Source organism: Protopterus annectens, chromosome 13.part0 (assembly GCF_019279795.1).
Source record: "Protopterus annectens isolate FY-2018-M chromosome 13.part0, PAN1.0, whole genome shotgun sequence".
Classification (NCBI taxonomy): Eukaryota; Metazoa; Chordata; order Ceratodontiformes; family Protopteridae; genus Protopterus; species Protopterus annectens.
Genome location: NC_056747.1, coordinates 326693734 through 326721247, shown reverse-complemented (window position 1 = coordinate 326721247; position 27514 = coordinate 326693734). Strand labels below are relative to the sequence as shown.

The 27514-nt window shown below is 41.5% G+C and overlaps 1 protein-coding gene across 5 annotated transcripts in view; it reads left to right on the top strand.

Annotated features, from left to right (window-relative positions):
• LOC122787298 (semaphorin-4D-like) overlaps window positions 1-27514 on the top strand; it is a 2116148-nt gene that overhangs the window by 1008668 nt on the left and 1079966 nt on the right. For all 5 annotated transcript variants that reach the window (XM_044053927.1, XM_044053928.1, XM_044053925.1 and 2 more), the window contains one exon: window positions 13418-13566. In XM_044053927.1, the coding sequence (XP_043909862.1) occupies window positions 13418-13566 (149 nt within the window). The remainder of the gene's footprint in view (window positions 1-13417; window positions 13567-27514) is intronic.

The following is a 27514-nucleotide window of genomic DNA, read 5'->3' as shown; positions in this document are numbered from 1 at the left end:
GAGGAGTCAGAAGGGTCCCCTAGGTCGTCCTCTGATGATATCTCCTTTGTAGATATCTTAGAGATCTGAAACAGGCGGCTGGGCCACTGTCACCACTTCTGATGAGGAGTCAGTGTACCTGAAGACTTTCAGGTCTCAACCTTCAGCCTCTTGGATGTCTCCACCTTTCGATGAGCTCCTGGACCTAGTTAGTCGAAAGGTGTGGGAAGCTCCTGATACCGGGGAACCAGTCCCCAGAAGGCCCAACAAATTTCTCTCAGCCCTGAGAAAGAGTTCTTGGCCAAAGGTGTGCCTGTAGATGCCATGGTGGTGGCAGCAGCCACAAAGAAGGAACTATCGGAGACTTCTACATCTGTCCATCCACCGAACAAGGAGTCTCAAATGATGGAAAGATACGGGAAGCATATCTTCTCTTCAGCAGCTTTTACACTCAGATCGCTGAATTACCTCACTCATTTTACTAGGCTTCAAAGAGATCTCCTAAAGGAACTAGGAGATACTCTCCAAGGTACATCAACTGAAGGAGTTCCTGAGAAAGTTACTGCTCAGTTGTCCACCTTAAACTCCATTGTTAACTCCTCCATGAGGCTGATATCCTATGCAGCAGGTGGAGCAAGTAGGGCAGCGGGTTCAGGAGTTTCCCTTAGGAGACACTCCTGGGTGCGTTTATGTAACTTTGCGGAACACTTCAAATCTACTTTTACCAATGCCCCCTTTGACAGTTCCTCTTTGTTTGGACCAAAGGTAAAAGATGCACTCACCAGGTGCGAGCAGGAAGGGAAAACTCTCTCTGGCATGGGAATACGTTTTTCCATCCCTTCTAGACCATACCCCAAGGGTCAGAGAGGTGGGAAAATGGGGTTCAAGAAATCTCAGAGATTTTTCCCAGATGCACAGGGTGATTCCTCCTTCAGAGGCAGAGGAGGAGGAACGAATGGTAGATGTCACCCTAGAGGCAGGGGGGCCCCGCAAAACCAGGGTGGCCACTATTCATTTAGTGGACGTTCCTATCAGCGCTCCTGAAGTGGGGCCTGACTGCGCTTCTCTGGAGCCAGTCGGGGGTCGCTTATCTTTGTATCCAGTAGCCTGGCTCAACATCACCCAAGACAAATGGGTACAAAGAATAATCACCAGGGGATACTCCATACCCTTCTTTCTCCCACCCCATACCACCAAGAAGATCCCAGATGTTCCACCCAATCACAAGGATCAAGCAACCATAGAAGTTCAAAAGTTGCTTACAAATAGTCATCCAAACTGTCCCCACAGACCAGATAGGATTCGGAACTTACTCCAGATTTTTTTTAGTGCCAAAATGAACAGGGGACTGGAGGCCCATTTTGGACCTCAGCAAATTAAACGAATCAATGAAGAAATCCAAGTTCTGAATGGTAACACTGCAGTCTATACTCCCTCTGTTAGGGTAAGGCAATTGGATGTGCTCCATAGACCTCCAAGATGTGTACTACCACATCAAAATAGACAGAGCATCGAGGAGTCTTTTACGCTTCTGGCTGGGAGCCAGTCATTACCTGTTTTGTGCTCTGCTCTTTGGTCTCACCACAGCCCCCAGGGTGTTCACCAAATGCATGGCGGTAGTGACAGCTGACTTGAGACATCTTGGATTCCAAGTGTTTCCGTACCTGGATGACTGGTTCCTGACCACCACCACCAGGCACCTACTTCTACAAGCCATGGATACAACCATCCAATTCTGCACCCAGCTAGGGATTATGATAAATTGGGAAAAGTCTGCCTTGTCACCCTCTCAATATGTGACTTTTATTGGAGCAGAAATAGACACAGTCTCCATGATGGCTCGTCTTCCTGCAGACAGAATACAAAATCTCAGACAACAGATATATAGTCTACTTCCTCAACAAATAGTCAAAGCCAAAACAGTGCTGAAACTTTTAGGGACCATGGCTTCTACCATAACTCTAGTTCCACTAGCCAGACTACATATGCAAATCCTCCAATGGCTACTGTTTTCCCAGTGGTCTGTTCAACAACGGCCTCTGTCTCATCACAGTCTGTTAACATAATCATGCAAAAAGGACCTTCGTTGGTGGATTCAGCCCGATCAGCTAACGACAGGAACACCTTTCCTTCCTTGCCAACCCGTTGCTACTGTGACCACGGATGCCTACCATATAGGGTTGGGGGGCATTATCTAGGCAGGACTGTCCAAGGCACATGGCAAGATCACGAGGCTCACTTGCATATCAGTGTTCTAGAGATGAGAGCAGTGCTACTAGCGTTGCAAGCACTTCACGACTTTCTTCCTGTAGGGACGATAGCAGTCCAGTCAGATAATATGTCATTGGTATAGTATTTAAACAAACAAGGAGGAACCAGATCTTACCCCCTATGTCGGGAGGCTCTTTGTATTTGTCAGTGGGTGATATCTTCCCAACGCTTTCTAGTAGCAACACGTATCCCGGGGACAACCAATGTGATAGCCAACAAGCTCAGCAGGGCAGTCTTGATGCCTCATGAGTAGTCTCTGAATCAGAAAGTCGCGGAACAGATTTTCTGCAAATGGGGACAGCCTTGCTGCGATCTGTTTGCCAGTCTAATCAACAAATGCAGCAGCTACTTCTCCCTTATCCCCCCTTTGGGGGAGACACCGAGAGATGCACTTGTTTACAATTGGCCTTCAGGACTTCTTTATGCATTTCCCCCCTTTCCACTGATATTGAAGGTGATCCAGAAAGCAACGACCTTGGGAAGCAGAATGATTCTCATCACTCCTCACTGGCCTCGTCACTTTTTTCTGTAAAGCCGCACTTCGCAAACGTAATTTATGCTTTATAGTCTCACATTTATTCCCTAATTTCAGTGTTGCTGGCCATTCTTCCTGTTCATCTCCATCTCCCATCCCAGACTTCAGTTCAAGAACAAGGTACTCCTGATTCCTCTAATCATCTCCTGTGCTTTTTTCTGTCTCTCGTGTATTTTTTTTTTTTTGTAACACTGGAAAAGTTTTACTGGTAAAGTTTTTCTATGAGCTTTCTTATCAGAAGAATGAGAAAGAGTCCCCTTTTGTTTGATGACTCACTTTTGGTTGGGCTAACTTTTATATTCCCCCCTTAGCCCATTGTACATCAAAAAATGACTTTGATCCTCCAGGGAATAAATAATTCTGAAGATAGCAGGGGATATTTCAGCTTGAATCTTACAACTACATCTGAACATTCCCCGATTGCTGGAATAAATTTGGATCTGATGATGTCCTTTTCATTCTTCCTCACTGATGGTTTATGGGTCCAATCCTCTGATCTGACTCGGACACATTTTCCAGACTTTAGATCCTAATCTTGAGCTCCTCCCTCTTCCCATAAAGCACTACACTACCTCTAATTCCTCAGATCTCGTTTGCCGCTATTATGGTAAGATGGAAGATTACTATGTCTCAAGCTGTAAGGAAGCTTTTTGTTCATATAGTCTAGTATTTAATTTAATACTAGTTTGCCTTTTAAACAGTCATTTCTCAGGCAAGTGACAGGGATCAAGTTAAACTCAGAACAAACCTCCTGACTTTCAGGATGTGTGCCCTTTCCTTCTTGCCTCTGTGTTCTGACTGCCCCCCCCCCCCCCTCTGACATATTTCTTTAAGAAATGAAAGGGCTGGCTAATGGTATACTTGACTTACATACATTAATGTCGCAGCCTTTTTATTGTCAGACCTGTTTAGGATGGCTTGTTTGTTCTTTTATAGTGGTTCCTTTAGGGGATCACACCTCCTTCATGAACAAGAAGCGAGAGAGAGTGATGGTATAAAAATAATAATAATAGAGAATAAATGAAATGGAGCCATCTTACAGGACTTAGGATCTTAGGACCTCCAGATCCAAATTCCTTCACAGATCTGACAGGTTGACCTTAAGTCCTTCAACTTAATACCTTTTTTGTCGGATCCAAAGTTTTCGAATCTGACCCACGTAAAGCTGAATTTCTGAGCTGAGACTGAATTTTACTTTTCAATGTACACCTTGGATCTGAATTTTTTGAGTCCGAACTATGAGAAGCAGAGACTTTAACCCATGCCTCAGATCGGAAGCAAACTGAAGCTGAGTCTTTGGGCACATCAGGTCATGATGGCACCTAAAAAAAAAAGGTAAAGAAGGAAATGGAAAGCTTTTTGGACCTGCTCTTTCTCTTTCCGCTCCGATCTGGTGGATTCCTGGCCCTGGGATCCGACAGCTGACTACTAGCTGAGATGCTCCTGGATCCAGTGCCTTTGGATTCAAAGCTGCTGGACGGTTTTGTGTTTATTTGAATCCGAGGTATCCCTCGGATACAGCTTCACAATTGTTTGGTAGCTTTCAGGTTTTGTCTTGGAGGGTGCACTTTTACACAGATCTAGTTGTGTTGGCAGTGTTCTGAGTGTATGGAAGCTTGTCTCCCATTGCATGAGGCTCGAGCCTCATGCCGGTTCTTGGGCACGGAGGTGCAGCTTTTTTCCCTTTTGTGGAACATGGTTAAAAAAAAAAAAGGGCTGTGTATTTGGCCGATGCAGGCAGATCCTTTGGTGGGATTTCCCTGCACTGCCCAGATGGTTTTTGGTATATTCCCTCCTGTGTGTTTTTTTGTGACTGCATGGACATCCTCTCTGTTTGGATCTGTTGTGGCTCCGTGGGATTGGTTTTTGGGACTGGTTCCCCTTCTGGCTGAGGAAAAGGATTTGCCTTGGACGCCTGCATCTGGTCCTGGGTTGCAGTCCCCTGCATGGATTCTTTCTGGTTCCCTCTGAGATAGATTTGGGCCACATGGGTGTTGTTCTTTGGTTAGTCCCCTTTCTTCCTGGACTTCTCCCGTCCAGGTGGGGGCCTCCTCCGTGTACTCCACCTCTCTATCTCTCTCTCTCTGGTGCTGGGTTTGGACTCGAGCCCTGTCCTTCTACCCTGGGAGTCTTTGGCTTGACATAGGGAAGGGGTTCCTTCCCCCTAGTGGGTTGCTCTCTCCTTTCTTTTTGATGACCATGGCGTGCTGCTCACTGCGGTGACCATTCTCTCCATATTGTTTTTTCCGGGTTGGTTCTTTCCCTCGGAGTGATATGACTATGAGAGTGCGTTCTCATTCCTCCAGTGCATTTCTCATGAAGGAAAGAAGGATTCTTCAGATTTGCTCTCTCACTAGAAAGGACTTCAATGGTAGACCTTGCCCCAGAGGCAGAGGGGGTATGGAGAACCAAGTCTTCAGAGAATCTTCTCTGAGAGGACCTATCAGCACTCCTAAAGTGCTGCCCCACTATCCATCTCTGAAGGCAGTTGGGTCATGTTTCCCTGCATTTAGACCTTTGAATAAACCTTACAATCGGCAATTTGGTGCTAAGTATAATACCCAGATGTTATTACATTCTCTTTTCCCTTCCACCTCCAAAAACCAGGAGGACTTCCTCGACATTCCACCCAGTCAGAGGGGAGTACGCAGCTCAATAAGTTCAAAAGCTGCTACAAAACGAGTCATTCAAAAGGTCCCAACCAAACAGGTGAATTTGGAACTTACTCCCACTTCTTTTTGGTGTTAAAGAAAATGGGCGACCTAAGACCTGTTCTGGATTTAAGCTGTCTGAATTATTGTGTAAAGAAGTCAAAGTTCCAAATGGTTATGGCTCACTCCATCTTGTCTCTTCTGCACAAGGACGATTGTATGTGCCCTGTAGATCTCTAGGATGCATACTATCACATCTGAGTAGACAATTGCTCCAACCTGCGCTTTCGACTGGGAGCCAATCACCACTGATTCAGAGCACGGCCCTTTGGGGTCACCTTGGCGGTACAGTAGTCTATTTTTTTTCCGGCCTCTGTCTGTTCCCATCAAGCTAACTCCGATACGCAAATGTCATATTCAGTGGTGGATACAGTGCGATGACCTGTTTGTGGGGCAGGACGTTCTTTACCCCCCCCCCCACAGTGACCGTGGACACTTCCTAATTTAGGTGGGGGGGGCATTACAAGAGAGAGATGGTCCAAGGCACATGGTTCCCTTTGGAAACCAAGCTGCACATCAGTGTTCTCGAGATGAGAGCAGCCCTTCTAACGTTGCCATTTTTTCAGGCCGTTCTCCCTCTGCGGTCAGTTGCGATCCATTTGCACAGCAGTCAAGGAGGAACCCGCTCCTATCTGTTGTGTATTCAGTTCCATTTCCCTCTTTTACCCTCACCTTGCCCCCAAGGGACCTTACTTAATGCAAAGTGGTCGAGTTAGCTCATGTTACTAAAAATGGTAATAGTGTGGTCATATACTAATAGCTGACCTTTTACTTCACTGACCTGATGTCTTCGTCAGCTAGTCAGGGCTTACTTTCTTTCTTTCCAAGTCCCTGAGCATTATGAAAATATAGCTAAATCTAAACTAATACAATTATATTAAGCAATTCCTGTACAGAATCAGGATTTTTCATAGGAATTTTTAGGTACTACTACTACTACTCAGTTACGTCTTCACATTGACAATTCAGGCATAACATCTTCCCATTATTTTGGGTCTTATAATTATAATTTTCTTTTTCACACATTTCCTTTCTGTAGACTTTGACAATACTATGGTATATTACTTACCAGCCTTTATCTTTCCCCTCAAGATGCATCTGATTTGGCAGACGTTATATTTGTTAGAGTTCCCAACCTTAGGACATATGGTAGGACAAAACTGTTTGCAGTGTCTTCCCTATTAACCACAGTTTTCTCTTCTGATACTCCCCAGTATGATAGGGATGCATATGAAGTGGAGAATAGTCCAACATAATGCCCCCCCCCCCCCCCCCCCTGGGAGACTAGGGGGCTTGTCACTATCCTAGACAGGACAGCAGTTTCTCAAACATTGCAAGGAATTTCTTTTTATAGAACATACTATTCTCTCAGAACCCCCGTGAGATTATGGTGCAGATGGGCCCCCTGGGCTGTCTCCTACATTACTTTCCCTATCTACCATTGATCTAGAAGTTTCTACACAAGCTATCTTGCTTATGACATTCTTTTATATCCTTGACCCTTCTGGCATCGTTAATTTTTTAGCCCCCACTTCTCTGGTTTTGTTTTGAAATTTCATCCAGCAGTTATATAGTCCAGTTCAGGTCTGGAGATCAAGTATTTTAATTTCCATATGCTTTAATTACAGGTGTGGCCAATGATATTTCCATGGTCCACCCTCTCTTGTCTCTAACCATGAAAGAGACCATTGAAGCAGTGAACAATTTTGATTTAAAAAAAAAAGGTATTTCACAACTTCAAGCCATTTATGACAGACTACCTGCATTATTTTCCATAAGTTAGGGTGTTCCTCCAGATCAGTCTTTTCTTTATACCCATAATGGCCACAGAGATGATCATTTATTAATCCATATTATTGCCAGATATCTCTTCTATGACCACCTACCATAATTTGCTGATTTATACCCAAATGGTTGAAATTGCACTACCTCATCAGCCTTCTTCTTGAGCTTTCCATGGCAATTTCTGTCCTAGATCTCTTACTTAAAGATTCATACCTTTGTGATCCATTGCAGTTTGGGCATTTTCTCCAGAAACAGGCCTCCCGTACTTCAGCAGTGCTCCAGCATCTCTTTTCTCCAAATCCATGACTTCATGTACCTTTCTCAGTGTCTCTTCATGATCATCTCTTTTCAAGTCGTTGGCTCAATAAGTCATACCTTTGTGATGTATTACGAGCTGGACACCATCTCCAGAAGCAGACCTTCTTGTTGTTCGACAGTGCTCTGAGATGTCCTTCTCTGCGGGCCTCCCAAGAGTTACGTAACTGTACCCATCAGTGAGGAAGAATGAAAAGGACAACACCAGATTTGGGAATTATGTACTTACCATAACTTGGCATCTATGTTGTCCATTTTCATTCTACCTCAACTCCACTCCCATCCATCCCCTGGCCTTATCTTTTCTAGAAGGATTTTGGATGATACAGGCCCTTTTTTAGTTCCAGGTTTGAGTGGTAATTCTTACTTTATCTGTCCCCTCTCTATATAAATCAGTAGACATAGGCAACAAACTCGATCTGAGGAATTAGAGGTAATGTAGTGCATTTTGGGAAGAGGGAGGAGCTCAAGATTAGGATCTAAACTCTGGAAAATGCGGCCGAGTCAGACCCGAGGATTAGATCCGTGACCCATCAGTGAGAAAAAATGAACAACACATATGCCAAGTTTTCATAAGTACGTAACTCCTAATTCTCTTATGTCTGGTATACTGTGAGTAATTTTCCACAAACCCTCTTCTGTCTCCAGTTTTTAATATTTTGCCCTTCTGAAATCACTCCCCATCAACTATTTAAATTTACTGGCCATCTCACTGTATTCCATAGAACCAGAATACAAAGGGCCCACCCCCTTTCAATCTGTCTTGCTCTTTTAAAATTAGTGTGTTTCCACTTAGACAGCTGAAGCTTAAGCTACCCCTTCAAATTGACTGACATTAATAATTGTCTTAGTTTCTGGTGCCCTCCTAAGGGGGTGCAGTATTTCTCACCATGGAAGGAGATTGTCAACAGACATGTCGCTTTGCCAGTGATGGTCTGCACCTCCCCCCTGTAGTCTTTCAGATATTAGCTAAAACATTGTCTTCTCCCATATTGCCTTTTTTAGGCAATGCCAAACTGAAAGTAGTTTGATATAGCAAATTATCTTCTTCTTCACCTTTTATCTGCTTCCATTAGGGGTCGCCACAGTGGATCAGTGGTCTGCAGAATGAGTGGCCGTAGAGTTTTACAATGTCAAGTTCCCATCCTGGCACCCAGCCTTCCTCAGAACACACACTCACACCTAGGGTCAGTTTAGAGTATCCAGTCCTGCACCATGTCTTGGGAATGTGGGAGGAAACTGGATCACCCAGAGGAGATCCATGGGAACACAGGGAGGACATGCAGACTCCTCACAGAAGGCGCCCTCACCGATAATCGAACTGGAGAAGCTCTTGCTGTTAGGTGACAACTTCAGAAATAGCAAATCAAAAACAAGAAAATCTAAAGATATTACTGCTCAATGCTAAGAGTCTAAACAAAAAGCTCCACTCCCTTGAAGCTCTTTTTACCTTAGAGAATACTTATGTTTGTGCAGTCACTGAGACATGGTTTAAAGCTGTGGAAAGCAGACTGACAGTGCAAAGTTATAATGGCTTCCACACATTTAGATTATCTGCTACACAGACAGGGTTTAAAGGTGGAGGTGTCTCGATTTACATCAGAAATAAATGCACCTATTGTGGCACAGGTAAATATATATTTATACAAAAGTAATCATACTGTTTTAAATTAACATTAACAAACATTATACTTCACATATATATCTGTGTATCATATAAACTAAGTAACATTACATAAATTATTTAATTCCTGCCCCTTTTTCTTAAACAAGAAACATCTTTACTAAACCACCATTTACGACATAAGCAATCTTACATTTATATAAATGAAAATCAATTACACCGGCACAATCCTAGTTGCAAGCATTTTACATTACAAACCATACTGACACACTCCCCGTTGCAAACATTATCCAACACTTATAATCTGCCCAATCATTTTCAGTCAGACATTACATAACTCATTTAAGTCCTGCCTTCTTTTAAACCTCATTCCTCCCCTGTATGTATTGTTCCTACAATTCCCATTTTTTTTCCTATGTAGTTTGCTCCTACCCTTTTCTAAAGATCTCAGTTCCAGTTGTTTTACCTCTGGAAAATAAGTAAATAAAGAAAACCTCAAGGCTGGTCAAACACAGCAATGCAATTTAACTGCTCCATGTTCAAATCACCATAGGCAAAATCCAGTACCAGTTGCTTGCAAGCTATAACTCCCCCTCTCTGACCCAGGAAAATCATACTATGTATTTAAACTTACTGGAAACTCTCTCCATCCAACCTAATACCATATTCATGAGCGACTTTAATTACCCCACTGTTAACTGGGAATCATAAATGACACCAAATGTACAGGCACAGAGATTCCTGGATTTTGTAAGCAAAAACTCTGTGGAACAGTTTGTCAGGACACCAACCAGGGGTGCAACCACAGTAGGATCTGGTCCTCAGTAATAAGGGACAGTGCTGCACACCCCCCCCCCCCCCTTGAGTGTAATGTCTTTCCCGGCAAGGTCAGACCACAAAATGGTCTCCTTAGAAATAAAAATAAAACCTGGACCCGCAGCTAAACCTGGAATACTCAAGAACTGCTCTAAGGCTAACCTCCTGCTGTTAAGTGGTAACCTGGCAACATTTCAAGCTCCCAAAACCCCCGAGAACATTGTTGTCCATGCAGAACTTTTCACAGAATCCCTATACAAGAATGTTAATAGCTGCATAGAGGCAACTGAACCCACCAAGAAAGAAGTACAAAACTAACCCAAAGAGCAAGTCACCCTGGTGGAATCACAAAATCAATAGGCTGTATAACAGAAGGAAGAAAATCATGGCAAAAATTAAGTGGTGCAGTACCCAGCAGGATAAAAAAACACTCTCGTCAAACTAAACAAACAACTCAGAGGACAAATAAAGTCTACCAAAGCCAAATCTGACGTAAATTTGGCCTCCCAGGCCAAGGACAGCCACAAGGCATTCTTTATTTATGTCTGCATCCTCAAAGGCAATACACAATTGTGTGCAGAGCTTATTGTAAATGGAGCCACCTATACTGAGCCAGAAGGTGTACTAAACATACTGGCAGATAAGTTCATTACCAACTTTACCCATCTTTTCTGTTCAACCTTCACTCAAGAAATACCATCAGATATAACTCCCCCTGCTATCACTAGGGAATAAGGTCCTTAATGCTCTCTCTAAGGCCAAGAACACTGTATCAGTGGACCCAGACAGTATCCCAGGATGCCTTCTAAATAGCATGAAACATAATGTATCAGGCCCTCTGGAATTGCTGTTTGACTGTAGCCTCCAAACAGGCTTCTTCCCTCGTAAATGGAGAACAGCAGTCATCCCTATGCACAATAGTGGGCCATCTACAGACCCTAGAAACTACAGACCCATAAGTCTCACTAGTCTTATCTGCAAAGCCATGGAAAGTATCACATAAGTTATCAATAATGATATAGTAAACCTCCAGACACTGGAGCCAACCCAGTTTGGTTTCAAGGGCAGGTCATGCCTACTCATCCTGGTGGACTTCTTTGAGAAGATGACCAAAGCAATGGATGAGGGCAAAATGGTCCAAACTGCCTACCTTGACCTGGCCAAGACATTTGATAATACCCACTCAGGCATTGTTGGCAAACTCAGGAGGTTAGATACAAGCCCATATGTCACCTGGTGGATAGCCAACTGGCTCACAGACAGAACCCAGGAAGTTAGAATTGGGGAGTCCACCTCTACAGACAGGCCAGCCACAAGTGGAGTCCCTTAGGGATAAGTCCTTGGACTGTTCCCTTTTGGCATGTACTTCTCTGAAGTCAAGGCCAATGTCAGTGGTCTCTGGTTGACTAAATTTGCAGATGGTTGAAAATTAGGAGGTGTCACTGAATCCTACACTGACACAAATGTCCTCCAGGAAGGGTTGACACAGACAAACAACTGGTGTCAGAGCCATAGACTAAAATTAAATGCGAAGAAATGCATAATAGTATCTTTCGGGAAGTCATCCACCCCTGGTATTTATCATATTGACAACACACCCCATAGAGATGACCCAGTAGTCAGGGACTTGAGGACATACATAGATAGTAATCTAGCCTTTGACAATCACATGTCTCCAGTAGTGAGGAAATCATTCTGTGTTGCGCAACCTATAAATAAAGTTATGGCATCTATGTTCAAGGAAGTCATTGTTCTACTGTATTTAGCATTCATCAGGCCTATCATTGAGGCATCTGTATTAGTTCACCGAAAGTTATTTTCAGCGAACACCTCTTCGTCGACAGATATTCAGTGAAAAATCACTTCCACGATTTGCGGAATTTTCCAAGGGTAATGAAACAGTTACCCCGCAGCACAATGGAACCCTCAACTCACTAAATCAAACCCGCCCACATGGAAGGCTTTGCCCCCCCCCCCCAACTATATACCAAATCCGAGATCACACTAAAGTGGGGAAAAGGGCAAAGTTGTGTAGTTAGCCAACTACTTCATTGCCCTTGGAAAATTCTGCAAATCATGGAAGTGATTTTTTCTGAACATGTGTCAATGAAGAGGTGTTCTCTGAAAATATCTTTCGGCAGACTAATATAGACCCATCATTGAGTACAATGCCCCCTTTGGTATGTACCTAACACTAACCAGGCACATCCAACAATTGGAACGTCCACAGAGGTTCCTCACTAAAAGAATAAAGAGCATAAATAAAATGTCCTATGCAGACCACCTCAAAGCCGTATCCCTGTATTCTGTCTCCTACAGGCTGTTGAGAGGAGATCTATGCCTGGCATACAGGGCATTTTCAGACCCCACTCTGATAGACCTCCTGCATATCCACAAAGCCGGCATTACTAGAATTACATGTTATAAAGACTGAAACCTACTGAAGACACAGCTATGTATTGCAGAGACTACCCTATCTCTGGAACAGGCTCGCCATCCATGTGAAGCAGAGTTTCTACCTATCCAAATTCAAGTGCAACTTGGACAGTTAGATGCGCAACAGGAAATTCATCCCTGGTTTGGCACCCATGTCTCTAACGGACAGAGGCAGCCTGTAAATGGTTTATCTCCCAGGCCTTTGCTTGTAAATGTTTCATCTCCCAAGCCCCTGCTTAAACTTACCAAGGGTACCAGAACTTGTTAGAGATTTGGGATGCATGGCTAGCCTTTGTGATTGTTGGCCTAGTAAACACCTATGAACCTATATAGGTAATATTGTGTTATGTTTCCTAGCATTTTATTTTCCATTTTCAGAGCTGTTGCCTCCATTTTTAGGGCAAGAAAGCTCTGAAGGTTTTGACTCCGTCTTTTTATATGGAGTTCTGCTTGAATTTCTAATTGCTAGGCCACATGGAGGATGACCTTAAGAATTGAAAAGCTAGTCAGTTGGTGGGGGTATGGGACCCAAATAACTTGGGCTACTGCAACAGTGATATATTAAGACACCTACTGTTGTGGTATGTTTACATACACAGCTCAACTTTCCTTAACTGCTAAATCCAATGAATATCTATATATGGTAGAGGGAATAACTATCCTGCCTTTGACCCTGACATGATGGGGGTCAAACCACCATGAGGTTTTTTTTTCTGTACATTTCCTTTTATTTTTGTGAATGATGGCTGCTTGTAATTAAAATGGATGAAAGTGCAAAATAATTATTGAGTCACTTTTGAAGAATACAGATCATTTTGCAAAGGAAGTGCCATCTTCAAAATGCTGTTTGTAAAATGTTTCTTTAAAAAGTTGCATTAAACCACATTTCTTTGTGCTTGACTATCGAAAACAATGTTTATTTAGAAAATGTTTTTATTATTTCAGAGCCTACCTTTGTTCATGCAGACATAATAGAAGAGAGGGAGAATAGCCTTGGTGGTGATGACCAGATTTACGTGTTCTTCAGTGAAAAAGCTGTGGAATTTGATTTCTATGACAAATTAATTGTGCCTAGAATCGCTCGTGTTTGCAAAGTTAGTTTTTAACTTCATACTCTTTATTAATAGTTTACAGATGTAATAGCAGTATATGTTTTTGAGAAACAAGTGCTGTGCTTTACGTTATATTATATGTTGCAGACATTAGATCATGACTCGTAGTTTCACTAATTTTATGTCAGTTTTGAATGTTCTTAAATTTGTGAGTAAACTGCCTGTTTTGCTCTACTGTTATTGTATTCATATGAAGTCTAAAGGTGAACTTATATAGAAGTTTTTAAACCTTGATAGTTGTGGCAATCATTGGTGTTCGGAGTCATTAATTTTTACCTTTTATGTAAATCCAGAGGAATAAAATATACTTTGTGAATTTTATCAGGATATTTGTTCAGAGACTTTCATGTCCTTTAAAGTATTCTGTTTTGCTGGTTTGTGTTTGAGTGTTGTTTTTTTGACGCTGCTGCTTTCAGGTGTCTAGCAATCAGATCTTTGTTCAAGAAAAGGAACTGCTTGCATCTATCTTTGAATAGAGTCAGTGAAACAATGTTCTTAACTTTTCAGCCTTTACGCTGCTACACTTTTAGTAATACAAACTTTTTCCAACAGCCACAAATCTTTCTCTGTGGGCCAGTGTCCCTGTTAAGCTGTTATCTTATCAGCATTAAGTAGCACATAACCACATACAAGCAACATCGGCAGACATTGTTTATACTTCTTGTTATAGTTGGAAAGTTTTTATTAAGTTCTCTTTAGATGTCAGTAGCTGTGGTTGTGGTAGATTCCATTAAAACAATTTCATTCTGATTTTTTTATTGTTTTGACTTCTTTATACAATAGAAATAATATTGTATGCAGAAAGTTAACACTATTAATACATTAAGATTGAAAAAACAGAAGATAAAACTGAGCAAGTCAGGAAAACTTAAGCGAAAATCAAAAGATGGTATTTTGAGAGAGCATTAGGAAGAAATTGTCTACCCAATATGTACTCAATATGTAGATATATATATAGTAAATTGACAACAATATTTATTTTTGGAGAAGCTCGTAAAAAGGTGCTTCAGTATATGTTTGTGCAACACGCACATAAATTATTGGAAGAAGTAAAATAAAGTGCCTAGTAGTCCTTAAATTAAGTGAGTTTTCGGGGAGTATCCTTTCTTTGCCTGATGTGTGAGAGAATGGAGGCCATAGACACTGAAGAGAATTTGGATGACATTGCCTTTAATGTAGCCATGCAAGTCACCTTGGAAATTATTCTGAGAAAATTCATAAGCTATATTGAAAGTTGTTGACATAATATAGTAAGGATAGACATAGGTTGTGTAGATGTTTTTGTTTTTCTACATCCTAATAGATATCATGTTGTTTATATAGCTAAAAACAAGACTATGAAGGGGCAGTTTAATATTTTACAGATAAAAAAATGAGCAATGTTTACTTTGAAGCTGGATAAACCAAAAGATAAGGCTTGGAGACCGAATTTTTGCAAGATGATGGTAGTGCCAAGGAGGGAAGATTAGGATTGTGATGTGTTTTTGAAGACTTGGCTGGTGGACTGGTTTGGTATTTTGATGACTCGTATTGTTTTTGAAGGAGCTTGTTGGATCCAGTTTTCAATTTCTGCACTTGTAGTTTGCTGGCCTTGAAATCTTTTGGTGCAATTTAAATCTTTTTACCTAGCCCTTTGTAGATCTGCAAGAATAAAAAATCACTATTCACCTTGGCTAACAAACAACACCAAAGATATCCTAAAACAAAGGGATAGTGCATGGGTGCACTGGTTAATCAGTAAAAGGCAGGACAACCTACTCCTCTGCAAACAGCTCAAAAATAAAGCTAAATCTCAAATAAAAGCAGATAAAAAAAAATCACTGCACAACAGCAGCACCAAAACAACCCCAAAAAATTCTGGGCCACCATAAACTCCTACAACCTGGCAACACCACCACCCCTACACCCACCACATCCCCCTCAGGCAACACCATTGCAACACAGTTTAATTCCTTCTTCATAAACTCAATACAGTCTCTTCGCTCATCTAGTAAACTCATGACAAAATCTATAAAGGCAAACAACACAGCAGGTGATTCCCTTTTCAGTAACACAATAGGTAGAAGTTGGAATCTCTTACCATGTGACATAACTCTGACTACATCCTTGCCACTTTTCAAACAGAAAATTAAACGATACTTCCAAAATCATTGGCTTTGTTCCTGTAGTACACCTGACTAACCTGTTTCTCTTACTGTGTCTCCTCCACTCTTTTTCATCTCTGCACTACATTAGTTCTGTTCCTTTTACTGTTGAGTTTTTAAGTATGTACATTTTGCACAATTGTGTGATATTTAATTATCTGCATATTGTAAACTTGATTTTCTTTGAATTTATCCTTTCAATCCTCTGTTTTTCTATTTCTCTGATTGTAACTATATCTTAGAATAGTAGATTTTTATCTAATTGTAATGTACTTAGTTTATAGTGGAGCTTTTCTCCTCGGGCCTCTGCTGAAAATGGACATGTATCCAGCCAGACTAGCCCGGTCAACAAATGTAAAATAAATAAATAAAATCAAGTATGACCATAATACCTCACCCAAGACCCCAGACACCAATAGTAATACCACAAACTCCTTCTGCCTAAAACCTGTTCCAACTTGCATCATAAACTTCTTAAAAACCCAAACCCACCAGCCTAGCCGCTGACTATGTTGTTGTGTCTTTCGGCTTTTCCTGGTTAGGGGTCGCCACAGCAGAGCACTGGTCCGCTAATGATTGGTAGTTGATTTTTACGTGCCGAGTTACCAGCCCTGATGCACAACCTTCAACGAAGGTTCGCCCATTCACGCATGTCTCCACGCAGAAGACGCTCTAGCTGAAAATCGAACTGGACAGCGCTTACTGTGAGGCGACAACGCTACCGCAGCACCACCACCGCAGGTCCGCTGACAGTCTCCCATCAAAATGTCTCAAAATTGCCGCAGATGCCATTGCATGTCCCATATCCATCCTCGTCAACTGCTCTATCATCAAAAATTATGTACCCCTACTTCCCTACACAAAGATGGAAACTCTGCTAAACTTACTAAGTACCGACCCATAGCCATCCTTTCACTTCTCTTCAAAATACTTGAAAAATGAATCCATACTTTACTCCTAAATCACCTTCTACACAACAGCCTCCTCTCCCACACTCGACATGGTTTTCACTCCCACCATAGCACCACAACAGCCCTCCTTAGTTTTACCAACACCATAAATCACAATAGAAACCAAAACAGACTTGTTTCAGCTATCTCTTTAGACCTCTCCAAGGCTTTTGACACAGTTTCACACCAGGAACTATCAGAGTTGGCCACCCTAAACCTTAGCAATTCCACCCTAGCATGGTTCCATAGCTACCTAACCAAATGTCAGTAAGCCATTAGGTGGGGACAGGAGGTATCATCTCTACTCACTGTTAATATAGAGTCCCACAAGGTTCCATACTAGGCCCCATACTCTCTAACATATTTACTAACCAACTGCACAAATTTACCTCACTCACCTCAGTTATCCAATACGCAGATGACTCTACTGTCATATGCAATGCATCCTCCCTCACACAGCTACAGAACTTCACACAACAATCCTTCTCTGAAGTAGAATCTTGGCTAAACAAAGCTAACCTTATACTGAACCCAAACAAGACCAAACTGATGCTTTTTCTACCCACTAAATCATCCATACCCCCAACACCTTTCCACATACAGTCCTCAAATAACACCATCATAACCCCCTCCCACCAAACCAAACTACTAGGTGTTACAATCGATGACAAGCTGAAAATTGATGCTCACTTATCTCAAACCAATAAAAAAAAAACACATCAAACTAGGCTGTCTCTACCACATTAAGCCATTCCTTACAAATCAATCCACTCTGTTATATGCCTTCCCCATCCTCATCAACCTTAGTACAACAGGACTTAAACTTGAATCCTGCTGCAACAAAATAGCTAGGTTTGCTACAGACTCCCTACACATGTCCCACCACTGCTAACTCTGTACATCAATTAAAATAGTTTGAACTCCCCCAACACCTAACTTACACCCAGATCATCATCACCCACCACTTAGTATACCAGACAGAAACCCAGCCTTACAACAAATACTCCAACCTTATACTAACACTCGACAACTCCGATTGTCACATAAAACCCCCCCTTTAAGTCTCCAAAAGCAACAACAAGGCAGGAAATTCCCTCTATTCCCACCATATTTGCAAAATCTGGAACTCAGTTCCCCAGCATAGTCTAAACATTACAAATCCAACATAATTCAAGAAGGAGCTAAAATAACACCTATACAGCAACTTGATCTGCTTCTGCATTAGCCATGGCTAATCCCTACCCTACATGGCTTTTTCCCTTCTAACCAGACTAGCATAACTAACCTTTGCAACAGTCTTTAATTATCACTGTGTTGCGTATATCTAACTACCTTCAAATACCAGTTATGTAAAAAAATGCTTATGATACTATATATGTCAGTTTACACTGTTACTTAACCCTGTGATAGTCATGAAATGCCACTGACATTAGTGACTTGCTACATATATGTAATTGTTTACTTGTTACTGTTGATGTTAATTTACACTTGTACATGTCTTGCTGCATAAATGGTGCATGCTTACTTGCTACTGTTATATGAATGCCTATGTAAATTTTATTTTTTGGAGCTTTTCTCGCTGGGCCTCTGCTGAAAATGGGCTCTCACCCAGATGGACTATCCTGATAAGCAAATGTAAAATAAAATAAAGAAATAAGGTTTTGGTAGGGAAAAGAGTGATGATTTACTTTTAATGTCTGGTATACTGGATCTTAGTGTCATGTAGTTTAAATGTGGGAAGCTTTAAGGTGTGCATTGTTGAGCTGTGTGTGTGTATTGAGTCTGTGGTGTTTTTGAGCAATGCCAATATTTTTTGGTGGAAAGATATATGGGGTCTTCCTGTTTAGCACTTTTTGAGACCCCAATCATACCACCAAAAAGAGTTGTTCCTGACAAAATTCTGTAAGAAGGGCAAAGTGTTAACAATTGGAGACAGTGGAGTTCTTGCAGAAATTGATTATTCACTGTACACCAGGCAGAAGAGAAGCAAGTTTATTCCAGCAATCAGGGAATGTTGAGAGGCAAGTGTGAGATTCAAGCTTCTATATCCAGCTGCCTTCAAAGTATTTTCTCTGGAGGGATAAAATAATTTTGTGACAAAGTGCATGCTAAGAGGAAATACAAAAGTTTGTCCAACAAAAGGTGAGCTGTGAATCAAAAGAGGTTCTGCTTTGTTTTCTCCTGGTGATAAGGGCTACAGAGAAGCTGGGCCTATGAAATCTTTTCCACTGTTTCAGTTGCCTGACAGAAGGAAGAAAACATAAGAATTGACTAGAAAAATCGGAAATATGTTGGAAGTGAAACAGAGACAGGATTTGGGAGATGGAGATGAACACGATTAAAAGTAGTAACTTGGAAACTGACAACTGTGGGATGATAAAGCAATAATTATATTTGTGAAATGCTGGAACAAGAAAATCTGAAAATGACTTCCTTGGACTTTGTTAAACTTGAGGGGGACTTTAAAGCATATACCCTCCATGTTATTAATGTTCGGAGTACAAAATCAGTAACTTAGAAACAGACAAATGTGGGTTTACAAAGCAATAATTATATTTGTGAGACATGGCAAAAGGAGAGAATTTAAAAATACTGGATTTTTTTGTGGACTTTTGTTAAACTTGTAGGGACTGTAAAACATATGCCCTACATTGTCATTAATCTTTGGAGATTTATTTTGGAGAGGGGAGAAAGGAGAAAGTTAACTGTAAATAAAACATTTTCTTGTTTTTTTTTTTTGTCTCTTAATGGTGATGTTTAAATGTTGCATTACTTTCTTAGCAAGATATGAAGTAAAGTTTTCTTAGTTCCTTTTTTTGGGGATATTAGTATAAACAGGTGCTTTTTTTTCTTTTTCTCCCCTCCTCTCTCTTCCTTTGTTCAGTTTTAAAAAATGTAGGCCCTGCAATGTGGGGGAAAAAGGAAAGAGGAAAGGTCTAGTTAAGAGAGCATGACAAAATAAAAATTAATGTGCCTTTGAGTGGGTTTAACCCTAGGATTTATTCAGTAACAAGTTTACTACAAAGCATGTAACATCAAAAGAATATTGAATATTATAAGTTTTTTTTCTGATAAACAAGGTATCTTTAGCAGTTTGTCTCTGGTTTACATGTCACCAGAAGACAATCTGATAAAGAGAAATGGCTTAGAGAAAATGTTTACTGAAAGCATTCAAATGTTTTCTTAGCTGGGAGGGCTATAAAGATAAGACAAAACCACAATAAAACAAAGTATATAACAATCCACAAGGCAAATGCTCTGCCACTAAGAAAGTCAAAAGAACATAAAAATAGCAAGAGCAAGCAGCAGAGACAACTACGGGCTTCAAAAAATGCCAGTTTCCACTATTGGTAAAAGAAGAAATTCATTTATTTAGCACATCGGTTAGCGCTTTCACAGTCCGCTTCATCAGACCATAAACGCACATAAACCCCATAGCCTGCTTATAAAATATAAAATATCCAATCACTACACTCAATTAATCAAGCACTCACTTCTTAAAGCCACAGTGATGAAAACAGTATCATAGTACATTGAATACATTTCATATAAAAGCCACAGTGACAAAAACTATATCATAATGCATTAAATACATTTAATGTAAAACTGCTTCTACCAAACACTAATAAGGTATTGATTCCAATGAAAACCAAGTACTCCAGATTAGGATACAATTTGGTTGTATCTGCTTTATTTTCTGAAAAAAATATATACTTGTTTTCCCGCCTTTCTAAGCTAGTTTTGTCCAGTTTTCAGGTTAGTGCTGAAGTCAGGGCTGTGTTACAAGTTTCTGTGTTTGCCTACACCTTACTTGGATAGAAGGAAGTTTCTCTGTTCACTGTGAGAGAGGAAGCTTTGAGCAGCCTATCTGTCCCTGGAGGAGTGGTTTCAGCCCAGAAATTAGTAGTTTATTGGCCATTTTGGGCTAATTTCTATCTCTTTCATTTTCCTGCTTTAAAACCCGCAATTCCAAGATTTTTGTGCTAGTATACAGCTCAGCAAGCTCCTGTCTGGTGCCCTGCAGAGTTCTACAGTAGCAGAGAGACAAAAGAGAGACTTTGGAGTGATTAAGTATAATTTTTCTGCATTTTCTTGCTGCTTTTAGCTAATTCTGCCTAAAATGCCGATTTTCTAGAGTTTCTGTGATTTAAAAAGCTTGTTTCAGCTACATATTGTACTTATTTTACTGCCTGCACTTTAACAAAGTCGTTTTTGTGTTTAAATTACCTGTTTAACTGTTGTAGGCTACACACTCAAGTGTGATAGCCATTTCTGTGCATTTAAAGTGTTTTTTTTTTATTTATCTGCTTAATTTTCTTAAAAAAAACAAATACATATACTTGTTTTCCCACCTTTCCAAGCTAGTTTATTCCAGTTTTCAGGTTAGTGCTGAATTCAGAGTTGTGTTACAAGTTTCTGTGTTTGCCCATACCTTACTTGGATAGAAGGAAGTTTCTCTGTTCACTGTGAGAGAGGAAGCTTTGAGCAGCCTATCTGTCCCTGGAGGAGTGGTTTCAGCCCAGTAATTAGTAATTTATTGGCCATTTTGGGCTAATTTTTATCTCTGTCATTTCCCTGCTATAAAACCCGCATTTGCACGCAGGGCAGCGCCGGGTAGCTAGGGTATAACTATTCCCGGCTCCACAAAGTCTACTCTTCAATTTTTCCCTTGGAACTAGACAAACTTTCAACTTAAGCACTCAAGTCATTCACTTCTCATCCCTGCACTTGCCCAAACCTCATAGCAAGCACTAATAAACCTTAGCACTAGACCCCCCCTATACTGTAGAGAAGGACAAGGCTTTCTATTTGACCTTACCAGCCAATCCATAAAACTGTTCACTGTACCTATCCAGGCATGTCTAAAGGGCAGTTTCAGGTGTACTCTCCAGTCCAACTGGTGAATCTGGGAATTTTGAGGCAATGTTACAATTGCCTCATGTACACAGGCAACCCTCTCCTCCTTCCACCAAACACTAATACATGCGAGAGATACAATTATACAGCCAAACTGGAAGCTAAGCTCTCTCAACCCAAGACTGGACCAGGCAGTTAAGTGGAGAAGGGAATTACTTGCATCACACCACCAGTCTCACATAAACTTATGAAACCAGCACTGGCAAAAAACACACATAAATACACAAAAATATACTCGTTGGCTCTAAATAAAAATCTGCAAAAGCAACAGAGACCTCCAAAGCAGACATCCAAGCAACCTCCACCCCCCCCCCCCCCAATGAGAACCATTAAACACATACTTCACAAAACCAATGTGCCACACAATCACAGCCCTTAAGGCAAAATAACATACCCAACACACTAGTAACAGGTGACTCTATAGTCAGGCACATTGATGTCCCACTCACTAGGCTGAACAAGGAGAAGGTTACTGTTAGTTGCCTGTCGGGTGCCAGGATCCGTCACATAACACAAGCACTCGGGTCACTCCAGAACAAGTACAACTATAACACTGTCATTGTCCATGTTGGCGTGAATGACATGAGCTGCACCTCCCTGGACTACATGAAAAGAGACATGGAGGAGCTCTCTGATCACGTAGCCCAGGCTGGTATGACCCTGACCCACATCCTACCCTCACCAAGAATGATACCACGGTATAGAGAAAAAATTATTAATTTCAACAATTGGCTAAGTTTCTGGTGTCATTCAAAGGGGATCCAGTGTCTGTCGGTCTGGGATGACATGCTCGACAAGCCACGCTGTTTTGCACCTGTCACCCTTAGGCTTTCGAATACTGGCCAAGGCTCTTGCCACTCCCATAGTGCCTTTTTTAGGCAAGGCTCAAAAGACAAACCCACCACTGTAAATAGCACAAGTAACAAAAAACTGAGGGTAATGCTGCTCACTGCCAGAAGTCTAAACCTCAAAATGCACGCACTCGAGGCACTCCTCAGTATGGAGAAAATCGATATATGTGGAGTAACAGAAACATGTTTTAAGGCTCCAGAGAGCACCCCAGCATTACCAGGCTACAATTCATACTATACATTGCGGCCACAAAACCCGGCCCGAAATACAAAAGGTGGGGGAGTATCCATATTCATCAAGGATACCCACACCTCCAGGTTAGTGGCACAGCACGATGCTTCAGAGCTCATCCACGTGCAACTAACAACGGGCAAAACTGCTATTCAAAGTATAGCTTGCTACAGATCACCCACCATGTCCCAGGACCCACACTCCGCATTCCTGGAAACACTGGGAAACATAAAGGTCCTACCAAACACCCTGATATTGGGTGATTTCAATTATCCAAACATTAACTGGGAGAACTACTCAAGTACGAACTCCCTGGCCCAACATTTCCTAGAATTTATAAACTCAAACGCCCTGGATAACACCCCCACCAGAGGTGATAACATATTGGACCTGGTCATCACCAACATGGGCAACTGGTGTTCCACACTGGAGGTCAACCCCTCGTTGGTTAGATCTGATCATAAACTAATCACTCTGGATATCCACATTCCGCCACCACCCCCGGTCAGAAAAAACACCGTGAAAAACTTTTCAAAAGCAAATTTCACGTTACTTAAGACCGAGGTGGGAAGTTTCAAAGCTCCCATGCTAAAGGATAACACTGTCCAAGCAGCAAAATCCTTTAATAATGCACTCTACGGGCACCTACAACAATGCATGGATCGTGCTATCCCAAATAAAACCAAGACTCACTCCTCCAAGAAAAGAAAACCAGTCTGGTGGACCCCTGCCATAAACAAGCTGTACAATAGGAGGAGGAAACCAGTACAGAAAAAAGTAAAATCCCAAGAAGGGAAGACATCTCTGATCAGTATCAGCAAGAAACTACGTTCCCTCATAAAACCATCCAAGGCTAGCTTCGAAAGAAAAATTGCCATGGACTCCAAAGATAACCACAAGACATTCTTTAGCTATGTCAAGAATCTAACCACAATGCATTCTTTAGCTATGTCAAGAATCTAAGTGGCAATTCTCAGATCTACTCGGAGTTAGTGCAGAATGGCACAAAATACACTGAACCGACCGATATAGCCAACATCCTGGCAGACAGGTTCAGTGCAAACTTCACCCTCCTCTCACCCCCAAAAGGGCCCATAGCTATACCAGAAGAATGTAGTGCCCCTGAAATCACAGACACTGAGGTTAAAACAGCCCTTTCCAAAGCCAAAACACAGCATCAGTGGGAATGGACGGTGTCCCAGGCTGCATCCTATACGAGTTCAAAGATGAACTAACCCCTCACCTAAATACACTATTTAAACTCAGCCTCTCCACAGGCTACGTGCCCACAGAGTGGTGCACAGCAACGGTTATTCCGCTCCACAAAGGTGGAGCCACAACGGACCCCGGGAACTATCGCCCTATAAGCCTGACTAGCTTGGTCTGCAAAGCTATGCAGCACATCATCATAGATCTCATTAACAGAGACATTGGAAACCTCCAAACACTGGACCCAACCCAGTTCAGCTTTGTTAAGGGCAGATCATGCCTCCTAAACCTGGTGGACTTGTTTGAGACCATTACCAAGGCTATAGTTGAGGGAAAGGTGGTCCACACAGCCTATCTAAAACTCGCAAAGGCCTTCAACACTATTCACCACTCAGGTATTATAGACAAGCTCACCAGCCTGAACATAAACCCCTATGTCACGAGATGGGTTGCCAACTGGATCACGGACAGAACCGACAAGGTAAGAGTTGCAGGAGCTAGGTCTGACTCTTAACCTGTTACAAATGGTGTTCCCCAGGGCTCAGTCCTAGGACCCCTCCTGTTCAGCATATACTTCTCAGAGGTACAGGCAAGCACAGGAGGACTATGGCTCACCAAGTTTGCAGATGACTGCAAACTAGGGGCTATAATTGACTCTCCAGCTGACACAGACATCCTCCAAAAGGGTCTCACTGAGACAGATACCTGGTGTCAAAACCATGGTCTCAAGCTAAATGCCAAAATGTGCATAGTCATGTCCTTTGGAAAAAACAAAGTACTCACAAACTACCACATAGGTGGTAGCCCCCTAAATACGGAAGATGTAATAAGGGATCTGGGGACCCAAGTAGATAGTAACTTCTCCTTTGATAATCACATTGCCAAAGTGGTTAGAAAATCCTTCTATGTGGCCCGCGTAATCACAAAAGGGTTTGCATCCAGATCGAAAGAGGTCATTGGGCCCCTCTACACATCACTCATCAGGCCCATCATAGAGTACAATGCCCCATTTGGGAAATACCTTAAAAGACACCTGCAACAACTGGAAAGACCACAGAAGTTCCTCACCAAGAGGATCACTGGCCTCAAGCAGATGCCCTATGCAGCTCGACTGAAGAAACTCCAGCTGTACTCTGTTGCATACTGCCTACTCAGAGGTGATCTCTGCCTGACATACAAGGCCATGTCCAACCCAGAATCGATGGACATGCTCCACCTAAAGAAAACCGTATCCCCTCAAGCCACGTGCTCCAGGGATCTAAACCTCACCACAACAATAAATAGGATGTGCTGGAGGGATAGTTTATTGTCCAGAGACTTCCCATGCTCTGGAAGAAGATCCTTATTTACATTAGGCAGAGCTCCTCGCTAACCCTCTTCAAGAGAAACCTTGACGAGTGGATGGGAAACAGACAGTTTACCCCAGGGATCACTTCATTGGCTCTGCTGGACAGAGGCACAGGGAACTAATCTAAGGTGGCGGCGAAAGCCAACACATTAAAGCTAGGCTTATAAATCCCTTCGGGCAGATAGCCTAGTACCTACCTATGAACCTATATAGAAAATCGTATATAACAGTTATGTAAAACTCTAAAAAAAGTGTAGAGTTCATATAACAAGTATTAAAAATCAGGAAAATAACTAAACCAACCATGTGCAAAACGTGGGGTAAACGAGGGAAATTTACATTATTATTTTGCTACTATTCTCCTTGACTTTAAGATAGGTTTCAAGGAAGCCCTCTCATTGAGACCTCTACTCCTGTTTGCTCTCAACTTCAAAATTTAGCATGTTTCCCTTTTCTCAGTACCATTAATAATGTCCCCTTCATGTGCAGTAGGCAGTATAACATCAATGGTCATAAATCTAAAGTGATGTTCATCCCCACTAGCCATGACGTGTTTTGCTAGTGCATTAGTGCTTAATTTCACCCTAATGGTATATAAATGTTCCCTTATCCTGTTTTTAAAAAATCTTATTTGTTTTGCCAACATAGAATGATTCACACGAATTGCAGATAGCTAAATACAGAGAGAGGGCATCCTTGAGACCTATCTTAAAGTCAAGGAGAATAGTAGCAAAATAAGAATATAAATTTATTTCCCTTGTTTACCCCACGTTTTGCACAGGGTTGGTTTAGTTCTTTTCTTGATTTTTAATACTTGTTATATGAACTCTACATTTGAGTTTTACATAATTGTTATATATGTTTTTCTATATTTTTATTTGAATGTGTCCTAATCTGCAGTACTTGGTTTTCATTGGAATAAACACCTTAATAGTGTTTGGTAGAAGCAGTTTTACATGAAATGTATTTAATGTATTATGATACAGTTTTTGTCACTGTGGCTTTTTATATGAAATGTATTCAATGTACTATGATACTGTTTTTATCACTGTGGCTTTAGGAAGCGAGTGCTTGATTAATTGAGTGTAGTGACTGGATATTTTATAAGCAGGCTATGTGGTTTATGTGCGTTTATGGTCTGGTGAAGCAGATTGTGAAAGCGCTAACCGTTGTGCATAATAAATTAATTTCTTCTTTTACCAGTAGTGGAAACTGGTGTTTTTTGAAGCCCGTGGTTGTCTCTGCTGCTTGCTCTTGCTATTTTTATAAGACAAAAACCAGATATCACTTACTAAAAGCAAAGTTGTATCCTGTGTCTTAGTATGAATAATTTTCTTTTGTGGTTGTCTCTAGCCTGTGGGTGCGGCTATCAGTTTAGAACGTTTACTCTTATTACATACATTGTTTTGTGTGTTAAGTTAGTATGTTTTAGGGGGGATATTGAGGGGGTGTTTTTGTTTGAAGGTTTGTAATAAAACAAAAAATTCTGCAAGATGTGACATAGGCTGAGATGGAGATGACAAGAAATAGTGGTATAAAAGATTAACCTGCCAAATGGTGCATGCATGTAACACAAAAGCTGGAACCAGACATTTAGCAAAAAAGCTGTTGTATATTAATGGTGGGAATAACAATCCCTCAAGAAAATATGATTCTTTCTATGTTGTTGTCTTTCGGCTTTCCCCGGTTAGGGGTCGCCACAGCGGAACTCTGGTCCGCTAATGATTGGCAGTAGATTTTCACGAACGCCAAGGTGCCAGCTCGACGTTATACCTTCAAACGAAGGCACGCCCATTTACGCATGTCTTTCGAACTCCCACCCAACCGTGGGGAGGACATGCAGACTCCACACAGAAGGCACTTCCCGCACTCCAGCCGAGAATCGAACAGGAGAACCTCTTGCTGTGAGGCAACAACGCTACCGCTGCACCACTGCGGAAGTCAAGAATATGATTCTTTCTATAATGTCTTTAAATGTTAATGGTCTCAAAGATAAATGCAAAAAAAGAAAGAGTGTATGATATTAAAAAAATGTAGAGTGCAAATAGCTATGCTCCAGGAGACACACTTGGAAAGAAATGAACATGTGAATTTGATAAATAAATGTTTTCAGGATGGTTGTTCAGCAGAATACCTGGGGCAAAGGAAGAGAGGAATGCTTATATTAATTGCAAAAGGAGCTCCAATAATAGAAGAAAATATAAAAAGATAATGGCAGATTTGTAGTACTAAGGTGCTAAAGGCAAGGAAGAACTTATACGCTGGCATGTATTTACATT